At 42.3% G+C, this 12519-nt stretch overlaps 1 protein-coding gene across 4 annotated transcripts in view; it reads right to left on the reverse strand.

Annotated features, from left to right (window-relative positions):
* ANOS1 (anosmin 1) overlaps positions 1 to 12519 on the reverse strand; it is a 696329-nt gene that overhangs the window by 566789 nt on the left and 117021 nt on the right. For all 4 annotated transcript variants that reach the window (XM_032391219.1, XM_032391217.1, XM_032391218.1 and 1 more), the window contains one exon: positions 10638 to 10855. In XM_032391219.1, the coding sequence (XP_032247110.1) occupies positions 10638 to 10813 (176 nt within the window). In that variant the 5' untranslated portion in view covers positions 10814 to 10855. The remainder of the gene's footprint in view (positions 1 to 10637; positions 10856 to 12519) is intronic.

The following is a 12519-nucleotide window of genomic DNA, read 5'->3' on the forward strand; positions in this document are numbered from 1 at the left end:
ACCACCAGCAGCCCACCACCAATAAGAGATGCAAGATGGTGCATAAATACCCCAACTCCCTTGCTCTTCAGGTGGGTGCATGTCTTACACTGCTTCCTGGAATTCCTATGGGGCACTAAGCTCTGGTTACCCTCAGTGCAACCTGGCTTAATGACGTACCATTTTGTGGATGCTCTCCCCTCTCTGTCTTGCTTCTTCCTGCCCTTCCAGTGTTTTCTGAGAGGATCAGCTCCCCAGTAATCTACATGCACTAAATCTTCATCTCAGGGTCCTTTTCCAAGGGAACACAAACTAAAAGGGCTTCAGCAAATGACTGTTCTTGAATCACACCTTGAAGTTATTAAATACTCACTGACATATAGTTTTCGGTCAAAATCATATTTATTATGAGGCATCAACCCCAATAACATCATAAATATTTTAAAAATCATCATTATGTTTCTAAAGAATAAAGTAATCATATTGCAATTATATATCAGTAGAACGAAGTTTGGAACCAAATGAATCTATATGTGAAAGTAGCAAAAATATCACTAGTCAAGGAGATGCATTTGGCCCCAGAATACATCTGAAATGCTTCCAAGTGTCTGGCAATGACTTAGAGATGCCCTTCCGGCAGCCCTCTGTGGAATGTGATGTGACTGGAGACACTTCAAAAATACTCTTCAGGGCAGTCAGGTGGTACATGGAAGGTTGACAAGGTCAACTGGCTCTTTCCCAGGGACTTCTCTTACTTCCTGTATATCTTCACATACACCCTGGGCTTTTGATGACATCAAGTTCAGACTGAGATAATGTCCCCCACCCCCTACCATTATGGCATGAGGGGCTGACTTATTTTCCCGGTGGTCACAACGTACGGGTTGCTGGCTTCTTACAATTAACAGGGTCGGGTTAAGTGGTAGGTGACTGTCCCCTAGGAGGGTATGAGAGGAGTTACAGTCCTTTGGGCATTTAGGATAGAGCCACTCTGAGAGAATAAGAGCAGCCCCAGAATGAAAAACAGCATTAAATATCTGAAAGGCACGAGGATGAGGCAACAAAAGTATCTACCATTACTCTGAGCACAGAGCTCTTTCCTTCCCCATCACCCCTAGATTGGCACCAGTTCAAAAGGCTGTTTTCACCACCTAATGCAACATGGAATTAATCTCAGAATAGGGCATGGAATATAACTCACAAATCCTTCCCTCGCAGCTGCCCTGGGACCTGACAGGAGCTCACGCCACTTGACCACATAACTTGTTGCAGAACAGCTGTGAGAGGGGACCTTGACAAAGAACCCAGTCATTTTACCCTGTTGACTTATGCAGCGTACTAAAGACACTCTTGTTGTAATTAGTCCCAACGGAGAAACTAAAGTAACAGGAAAGGGAAAGTCTTCCTTGCCAAGACCCTAGAGATGAAGTAACTAGTGTCAAGTAATCCAGAAAGACATAGAAAGCAGCAGGAAAATAAAGCAGCGCCTACCACACTATGACTGTTACAGTAAGGAAGTTACATTTAAGAATAGGTCAATTAAACTAAAACTAATGATGTAATGTATGGGGATTAACATAACAATAAAAAAAATTAAAAAAAAAAAAAAAAAGAATAGGTCAATTAAAGCGTGACTCCATGAATCAGAGTTCATAGCGTGTGGAACCAAAATCCTTCACACTGTGGGTACTGCTCCAGACCCAGATCCATCCCGAGCACCACAAAAGGACCAGAGATAGTAAGGAGTGGAACCACGTAGGACATGTGAGAGCTACAAAGAAAGAGACCGTGCTGGGTATTAGGCTTGTTGGAGAAAATTATCAGTGCGTTTAACAGAATGTGGGTGTACTCTGCAAACAGTTACTATTTTAAGGAATTTGAAAGGTAAAGGGTAATTAAGTCTCAGCATGAGTCTCACATCTAAGCTCAACTAAGGAGGAAAAAAAATCTCCCACAATCTCAGAGCAGGATTGTCTCGGAGTGGGTTACATGCCCCAGCTGCAGAGAAAATGTTCCCTGGTGCCGGGACCACCCGGTGCAACTGTCTCAGTCTGAGTTTGGAAGTCCTCATTGCCAGCCTTGAGCCTCCTATGGTGGCTTTGCCCCGGCCCTTCCATCTCATAAAGGCAAGTGTGTGGAGGGGGTGATGGATGCAGGGAGCTGTGGCCCGGGCAAAACCACCCAACGCTTCCTGGATGCCAGAAGGAAAGCTTTTGCTTGACTCCCCTCTGCCCACTGTGACATTTACAGCTTCCATCATTTACAGCTTCTATTACAGGTTTAGGGCAGCCCAAATCATGCCTTTGGTGGTGCAGGAGAGTTCCTAGCCAGATGCTTCCACTGTTCCCCCCATGTGCATCTTAGTGGTCTCTGGCTGCCTGTTCCCTGAAGCTATTCACTCTTCTCTCTGCAAGATACAGTCAGACTACATTTCCAGCCTCTCTTACAGTCGCAAGTGGCTAGAACGAAAGAACAACAGTCATACAAAAGAAGGGTCAGTGTGGACAGAGAAAAGTGGGTGGTTCGATGACTGCTAGCATCTACCTGATTTCTCAGGGCACCTCCAACTTCCATGCCTCTTCTGAAGTACACCCAGCTACACTGTCTCATGTTCCGACCGACAGCTCTGGAAGATAAGGAAGAAGCTGGTACCCCATTCAGAGACAGGAAAACAGGGGCAGTAAAATCACCAACTGCCCCAGAATTATGAAACAGTAGAGGCAAGGCTGCAGGCAGAAGTCAGCAACCCTGACCACGGATTTTTTTCTCACTCACGTTCACTATATTATATTTCGTTTCTGCTAAAAATTGCTCATTATTGGTCAGCTTTATTCAATTACTTCTTAAATTGTAATAATGTGGGACAATGCATTTTATTTTATTCTACCTGTAATTACATAGAATGATACAAAGGAAAAGAAGGCTTATACTCCCAAAAATATGTACCTAAGAGGTTTTGGGGAACACAGTTTTAATCATTTAGGCAGAGCTTATGTTTACACATAATCCTTTATAAAAGAGCTACAGATGATGAGAGGTTAGGGTTCACTTTAAGCATAGGCGTGATTCAGGTCCCAGCCCACAGTGTCATTTCATCTGCCAAAGCCACTCGCTTCATCACTGAAGAACATCAAAATAAACATTTGACTGAATTTCTCCTCCCACTCAGTCACCTGTCACATATGCTCAAATCAGTGAGCACCTCATGAGGCTCTGTGGGGTGAGGACCTGAAGTCAACAGAGCCCTCCTCTGCTGCTCCTGAGGGGGATGTAAAATGATGCATCTGCTGTGGAAAACAGCCTGGCAGCTCCTCAAACAGTCAAACATGGAGTTACTGTGCCACCCAACAATTCCAGTCTTAGATGTATCCCCAGGAGAAACGAAAACATGTCCACACAAGAGCCTGAACACAAACGTTCCTGGCTGCATTACACATTGTAGCCAAAAAGTGGAAACAACCCAAGCAGCCATCAAGTAATGAATGGATAAACAAAATGCGGTCTATGCATACAATGGAATGCTATTTGTTCCCAAAAAGGAAGGACACACTGACGTGCTACAACATGGATGCACCTTGAAAACATGATGCTGAGTGAAGGACGCCAAACACAAAGGATCACGTATTATAGGATTCTGTGGATACGAAATGTCCAGAACAGGCAAAGCCACAGAGACAAAAAATACTTTAGTGGAGATGAGGAAGGAGAACTCCTGGAGGAGTGGCGACGTGGGGGTGATGGCTAAAGCGTATGGGGTTCCTCTTACGGATGATAAAATTGTTCTAAAATTTGATGATGGTGATGGTGTACACCCCCATAAATAATGAACATCACATGCTTACAGTAACACGTGGCATATGATTAGCGTCATAAAGGTTATTAAAATAATGATGTTATCACAATATAATACTTCAGTAATTACTAGTCTTACAATTATTATTATTATTATAGTTACCACTATGAATAATCATCCCACAGCCTCCACGCATGGTTTCCTTCAGTGTAGATCAACAAAGTAGGACCCACAGACCAAATACAACGAAGGGTGAGCAGGATTTATTCTCCTGATCCATGTGCACAGTTAGATTTTAAGAAAAACTATGTTGCTTAGGGAGTAAGATTCACCTCACAACACTATTTGTGGCTCTTCGATAATAACCCACATTATAACTTTGACTACTCTGAAAATGAAATCAACGTAACATAGAGCTGCCCACACCCCAAATGCCTAGAACCTACCTGATCACTGAGAAGCCCCATGTCAGCACTTCCTTCCAAAACGGGTTTTAATCCGTCACATATCTTCTACCACAGTAGAACATTCTTAATCTACTAAAATAATATGGTAATTGATGCCTGCATTTTTAAAGTGGATTGGAATTTTTAAATACCAAAAAAAAAGGCAGTGTGGGGGGCAAGGGACGGCAGGACATAGGAAGGAAGAGACAGAGAGATCAAACCTATGGAACAAGAATTCGCATGAGCCGATTTCTTTCACACATCCATTAATTCCTGTCACGCGTAGGGCTCCCACCACCTTCAAGGTGAGCTTTCCCCATGCTGGGTTCGAAGAGATCAGCATTAAGACAACTGCATGTAAACTTCCCAAAAGAAAAGAAAAACAGGCACAGAAGAACATAAGCCTTTTTGCCTTCTCCAAGTAATCAAACAATGACTGAAACACCGCGCATCAAAACCAAGGATGTCAGCAGCTTCGAAGCTTCGCCAGAAGATCAAGGGCAGAGCAAGGGGAAAGAAGACAGAGTCTGAGACAGTGTGGAGAAGGGTCCTCACAGCCAGTATGAAGCCATAACAACCATTCTCTCCAATAAGGTAACTTCGCCTTTTTAAATCAGCTCTAGGGCTCTCATGAAGAGCTTTGGGGAAAGCTCTTTAACAGAAATAAAAATGAGGCATTTTAGCAAAAATACTGAAATCCAATTCTAGTGGCAGAAAGCTTCCAGGACATCACCTGGCCCTATCTCCCTAAAAGGACTGCCTTGCTGGACCTCACGTATTTTAAACTGAATTTTAGTAGAGTGACCCAGAGTCCAGTAATCATTTCAGTTAGATCACCCGGGAATTGTTTTCAACTCAATATATTTACCCTTGTGGCATTTTAAAATGTGACTTTCCTACAACCTCCCCCAAGTGCTGGAAAGAAGCATGAAGGCCAGCGAAATGTTTGTTAAGTTCTTAGAATCTGGTGACTGGTCTCTATAGAATGGTCAGAAACCGCCTGTCCCTCACTCTGCTGCCATTACAAAATACTTCTGTCCTTAACGCACGCTTTCCGGAATCGTGTGCTCTATAACCCTGGAGTGTGGCAGCAGAGTGGATCCCACGTAATTAGTTGGCCGTAACTGAGCAGTAACGCCTAGTGATGGATAAAAGCCACTGGGCCTCTCACACAGGAACATCTCAAGAGCAATGCTGTGTTGTTCCCAATAATTGTGCAAAGCTCTGCCTGTAGGACTGTCTCCTTTCTCGCTTTGGAAACATCGCTTCCAAATGACGACTGGAGCACTGTTTGAGGGAATATTTCCTCTAACGCAGTCTCCTTCCCAGAATATTCTCCAGGTTCCTCACTTCTGAGCGGTTATGAGGGAGCAGATCAATAGCAACTGGAGAATTTACTGTAGTCCCTGGCACTTAACAGGTGTCCAGGAAAAAGCTGTTTGACAATCATTTTTAGAAAACTTGCTGACACTGTTCTCTCAGAGAGAAAACGCAGGACACGCATACTTCTAATCTCACCAAGTCCTCACCTCCATCTTTCCTGTATGTAAACAGATGTTTCCCATTGCCTTAGGGACAATCATGTGCTCCCAAAAATAGCTCTAGACGCTCGAATGGCAGTTTCTACCTACATAGAAACCTTCATTACGAAAATCCAGACCCAGAGTATGCAAGCCCGGAATACACACACACACACACACACACACACACACACACACTCTCAATGCAACAAATACATAAGTCCAAAGCAAAGTTGTAATGTACTGAATCTTGTCGAATGATCCCAAGCCTTCTACTTTACCAGTACCTGAATACCACCTATGTGTACCTTTAGCCTTATTCAAATGCTTCACTGAGCATTTCCTACTTTATCTTGTATTCTTACGCTGAAGCTATTTCTATAAATAGCTTTGCCAAACCTAAAGCATTAACTTCTCAGCTATGTTTTCCCTAAATGTTTTATCCTCGTATTTGTTCCTCTGAAACAGGTTAAAGAGTTTAAAAAAAAAAAAAAACTGGGTGATTTTTAATGCAACCACCTTCACAAAAACAGATGGTGTATGACCTGGTTAATTAGATAACACAGGGAGAATCTCATTCCCTAAATAAAACTGTCTTTTGAGTAAACCTTCCACATATCACTTAAACCAGCCATAAAAATGAGTCTGCCGGGAAGGGTTTTTCCCACTAACGTCATCAATCATGCCATTTCCCTTCTTTCTGTCATCCCCCTTCTGCCCTCAGGTCATTTCTTCCTGTGTTTATCTACTTTGAGAAATATGAGGAAAGACAGAAGACTCAGAGAAGAGAGGCAATTACTCTTACCTAAGCACAGAACACCTGAACACTGAAAACTTCTCCAAATGAATATTTTTCACTGCCAAGCAAGTCCATGGGATATATTTGTGCTAAATATTGTACTCTTGTGTAGCTAAGAGAATGGACTCTGAATGCCCATGCTGACATATCAAATTAGAGAATCTTGGGGTGCCTGTGTGGCTCAGCTGGTTAAGTATCTGTCTGCCTTCCGCTCAGGTCATGATCCCAGGGTCCTGGGATTGAGCCCCGCATCGGGCTCCCTGCTCAGCAGGGAGCCTGCTTCTCCCTCTCCCTCTGCCTGCCGCTCCCCCTGCTTGTGCTCTCTCACTCTCTCTCTCTGTCAAATAAATAAATAAAAATCTTTAAAAAAAAAAACAACAACAACAACAAATTAGAGAATCTTTCTATACTTTGATCCATGCTCCCCTAAATCCCAATCATCCACAAAGCACACCTAGAGGAGAAGTATCAAATGGGCCCTTTAGCACATCTTCTCTGAAATAATAGCAGGTGGATCCCCTCAACCAACTCTTTAGTTCATTTCATCTCTGCATGAAAATCATACCAAAAGGGCTGCCTGAGATCTTCAGTCTCCCCATCGATGTGGGGCATGGCCAGGGCAACTTCTTTTCCCAGATTTTCCTGTGGACAATTAATGGACTACGGTACCAAATGCCACCCTCCCAAAATACACCCACACATGTACACAAGCATAGTTCACTTTCTGAAATGGGGTCTAAGCCAACAATGAGAGGAAGAATTATTTCCAATAGCTGTTTTGTAGACGACAGTGCTTAGTTCTTTCCCTCTCTGCCTCTCTGGGTTGCCTACAAATAACAAGAGGGTCTACTTCTGGGCCACAAGTCCCTTAAACCCTCCACCTTTAATCACACAAAGAGAAACACCGAAAAATCCAGCTCCAGTACGGATTTAATTAAATTCCTAGCACAGGGCTCTGGGTTGGGTTTGTTTGTTTTTTTTTTTTCCTGTTGTTTTTCTCCGTTTCAATCTGGAGAAAAGGAATAAATAGTTCCTTCCATTGCTCAACATTGATGAATCCTCCTGACTCCAAATTCTGTTCTCTCTTCAGACTGACAGAGCATAGAAGGCATAAACCTTAAGCCCTTCATCCATTCTTCTCTGGCTTCCAGGACAGGGCTGAGCACAAAGTTTGTGCTCCATGCTGGTTTCTTTCTGCGAGTGTGGTGTTTGTTGATTAGTTGAAGGCCCCCACATGCCTCACCTGCGCCCTTTCTTTCATACTCATTGACACAAACACCGAGATCACTGCCTGCCCTAGCTATTCCTACCTTGTCTGTGTTCAGAGCTTGACTTTACTAGATCATAACAATGGACTGCAATGCCTGCCTGCAGATAAGGTTTGAACTCATTTTGTCAAGGCTCTGTAATGGACTGTGTTCATTAAATTCATGCATGGTCACCTATTTAATAATGTCCCCACTGGATATGGGGAAGAAGCAGCCACAGCAGTGGCATAATTACTGAATATCCCCAAATCTGCGCATAAAATTGGACAGAACAACCAGATAGCAAAACCATGAATGCATGCACCAAACTCACAGCAAACTCCAGTGACACCATTTATCCATGCACCCCAAACTACAAGACTTAAGAATCAGTGTCTCTGTGGGAGGAAGCCAAGGAAAACATCAGGGATTCTGGCAGACTTACAAACAGAAGAACCCAAAAAGAGCCAGTAGATTTTCACTAGCAAGCACAGTGGGCCAATTTGAGAAAAGCAGCTGGAATTGAGAAGAGTTTTGTAGCTCGGTAGCAAATGAGTGCAAGATATCCATGCAAGTCCAAAGAGTCTTGGGGCAGTGTGGCCTACACATACTCTTGAAACTGTCCCACCAGGATTCCCTTCAGGCCAGGGCTCCCACACAGGGAGTGGAATCCAAATTCAGCACGACAGGGACAAGAGAGACAAGGAAGAGAGTGGCCAATGAACTCATAATTTTCTTTAATTGACATGAAAACAACATAACAGGGACATCTATGAAGTTACAGAGCTATTCTAAACACAGCTAATTCTAAAAGTAGAGGAAAACTATTTTCATGTGAAAATCACTAATAAAAAAGGATCATAATTAAATCTGATTTAAATTTATTGTAAGAAAAGACAGAATATGGAACAGAATAACATTCCCACAGACAAGCAAAGCATGAAAGAAAATACATCCTTATAAATCACTTTAAAACTACAATTTGCTATTTCAAAAAGAGCTAGAAGACACTAATAAAAATGACACATAACATGAAAGTACAACATAAATCAGAAACAAAAGCTCTAAGAAACAGATGACAGAACTCAAGACCACTACAAATAAGAAAAAAATTTTTTCAGAAGAAAAAACACAAGAGAATAAACAAATAATGACTTGTGAGAAATGAAAGATAAAAAGGAAACTTTCAAACTCAAAAAACTTGAAGAGATAAAAGGATCAGACAGAATGTGACAAATATTTAAATAGCAAAGAAGATCCAACATGTTGACAACAGGAATCCCTGAAGAAGAAAACCAAAACAAGGCAACAAACACTAAAAATCATAATTCAAGGAAATGACATACTGAAACAGAAAGTAACATCCCTGAAAATACTGACTCTGAACAAGCAACTGAAGATACTGTCCTATAAAACTTCTGTATTTTGAAGAAAAAGAAAAGAATCCTGTAGGTTTATAGGAAAAAAAATTAAGTGACACATAATGGAAATAAAATTAGATCATTATCAGACTTGACAGCAAGGCTTTATTCCAAAAAAAAATGGAATGACATAATTAAGATACTCAAGGAAGGTAAACATGACCCAAGATCTTTACATTCACCAAACCTGACATCAACATAAGGCCACTGGTGAATATTACATATACAATCTCTTATCCACAAAAAAAACCAACTGAGAGTTGAAAGGGAGAGAGTTCCTAACCTGGGACACAAAATATACAAGATGACTTCAAAGATCTTATAATAGCCAATATCGAGAAAGCCACTGATGACTGTGAGGAGCGTCGAGATGAGGCAGGAGTCAACATGAAGAGGCTCTCACTGGCCACAGATGAGACAACATGAACTACAGTAAGGATGAAAATTGCAAAGGATGGAAACCTATCTGTTTAAAAGCAGGAGTTCATAATTATATTTTTTTAAAATTAACTGATCACTTTCTAATATTTTAAGAAAACAATGCATGACCTTGAAAACTGATACAGTTGAAGAATCAAGCATTTATCCTGCTCTTCCTATGCGAATTATACTTCTGGGAACCAGAGAATAGATGAGAACAAGGCATTTTCTTATTATATTACTATAAGTAATAAATAATGAAAACAAAATTGTAGAATTAGAATATCACCATTCTGCAATCTTCAATGAATTAACAGACCCAGCATGTTAATAGCTGCTTCCATCACAAAACAAAAAAACACACCACCAAAGTCAGGTATTATTGTGGCTTTGGAGGACAGAATTCAATAACACATATAGTCTTGCAAACAGATTGAACGTGGGTCTAATCAAGTATCTATATTCAGCTCAGGATATACAGAGAATGAACCATGAGTAAGCTACCGGCAACGTCCAGACTTTGGGAAACGCACCAGATCCAACAATCCAGGTTCCCCGGTAGATAAAGTACAAGGAACGACAATGGAAAAAAGGAATGGAGGAGAAAATTGTAGATTAAAAGCAATTTAAAAGACATCAAATTATAAAAGTACACAAAACCCATCATGTCTAGGGATGCATATCTGGGGAACAGAACACTACAGAAATGGAAGGAAGTAATTACTATAAAAGTTAACACAGTGTGTCCTTGGAGGTGGGGGATAGAATGGGGATGACTGGGAAGGGGCACATACAATGGAGCTGTCCCTTGATGTTCTCTGCCATGTGTTGTATTTAGAAGGCTGCTTGCCATATAATCTTGTATACACTTTTTGTGTGGTTTCTATACACAGGTCTCGTTTTACAATGAAAAGCTTAGCTAAAAAATAATAAAATAATAATAATAATAATAACACCCCAAATTATCAAGAAAAAAGAGCAATCATATAGAAATCAGAATCCAACAGAATACCTGAAGATCTGGAGTAAAGCAGATGCTGAAGAACAAGAAGGTCCTGCCTCCAGAAGCCAGGGGCTTACGAGCAAGGTTGTCCAGTTTAGTGAGAAATCACAAATCCTGAGGAAGGCATTCTGGGCTACGAGGGAGCACGCACTACCAGCATGAGACGTTGTTAGGGAAGGCACCATGATTCAGCTCCTTGGGGACAAGCCAGAGCTACAAATCACCAGCTGAAGGAAGACAAGAGGGAGAAGAAGAACACAGCAGAAAGTCTGAAATACATGGCTCTACTGCCCCACCAATATTTATGGAATAGGGATAGGCTGTAAATATAAAAACAACTTTAAAAAGAAAAGAATTCTTCAGAAAATAAGGTATTTTTAAAGAGAACCATGACTGTTTTTCCCTGAAGTACATGTTTGTGAAAACCTTCCTGGAGGGACCCAAGATCAACATCATTTATTATAGACCTGCCCTAAAATATCTAATATCCTCTTCCCTTTCCTCTTCCTGATACAAATGGCATGCCTTATGTATCACCTCAGGTCCTCTTGGCCTCATCTGTCCCCGAGGCTGTCAGCCATTTACTGGCCTAGCCACCACTGCGGTGACCAATGCGGCGTCAGGGGAGAGTCTCAGGATCACTTCCCATGAGCATGGTTTGCCTTGCCTCATGCTGCATTCCTGAATTCCCCTTTGCCATGTAAGACAAACATAGTCACAGTTTCAGGACATCTTTGGGGAGGCCACTATTCTGCCCCCACATTCCACTTTCCCTCGTCTCTGTGCCCCTAGGATTCCTCTCCTAACAAAATATTTCTCCTAAGCTATTTGCTCAGTCTCTACTTCCTAGAGAATCTGAGCTAAGGCACGTGGTACCAACAGTGAGCCCAGAAAGCAGACCGCCAGGATAGCGTCTAGAAATAGGGGCCTGATCACTGGTCATACACAAGGTAGTGATTGTTCCTGGCATGGATGGTGTCACAGCTCCTCACACTGCACCTGTGGATTAATGGGGTGCAGGCCTAAGTGGAAGGTGAGGCTCGGAGACGTGACAACAATGGTGACAAGGATTAAGTGCAGGCGGAATTCTCTGGATGGTATTAGAAGCTTTGCAAAAAAATGTTCAGGGTAGCTATCTACCAATTGAGGACACACCCGCAGCAACCACAGGGCATACTCTACTGAAAGTAAGGCCCGGTTTTCATTTTTCGAATGGCAGACGTGCAAAAGACACTGAACATACAGCCTGACTTCTAAGTCAGAATCAGAGTTTTAATGAGAAAAGACCAGGGCTCTGAAACAGGGGAGGGGGATATTGACCTGGACCAGCCTGAACATCTTAAACCCCCAAATTCCTCCAGGACACTGGGGTCCCAGAAGCTGCCTCGCTCCCTACTGTCAGAACCTTGCCTGGAGACCTCACAATAGCCATACCTGAAGGAGGTGTTTTCCCAGATGTTCTTCTTCTTGATGTGGGCGGGTCACAAAGTGTCTACAGAGCCTTCACCAGCCTCCCCATTCAGCCATCTGGAGTCTGGGCAGTCAGGGACTGGGCCCCTCCTGGAAAGCACTTCTATGCCCACCTCCTTTTCTGCCCCTCCTGGGGCCCCCACAAATATCTTCTAGTTTCTTGAAAGAACCATCTCTCCTCAACTCACAAACTTTCCCAAGTTTTCTATCTAGAAAGAGTCCTCTATTTTTGCAAGGATGTTTGGCTCCTGAAAACCAAAGCCAAGAAGAAACCTTCCAACTACTTTCCTCTTTGTGCACTGAGGCAATGAGCTCACAAGAACCTCGCAACTTAAACAGGAAATAGGATAGGTAAGGGAACAATCAGGAGGGGGACATGTGATTTCAAAGAATACGGACACATCTCTGTAAAAATAAGCTA

Source organism: Phoca vitulina, unplaced genomic scaffold (genome assembly GCF_004348235.1).
Source record: "Phoca vitulina isolate PV1807 unplaced genomic scaffold, GSC_HSeal_1.0 scaffold60, whole genome shotgun sequence".
NCBI lineage: Eukaryota > Metazoa > Chordata > Mammalia > Carnivora > Phocidae > Phoca > Phoca vitulina.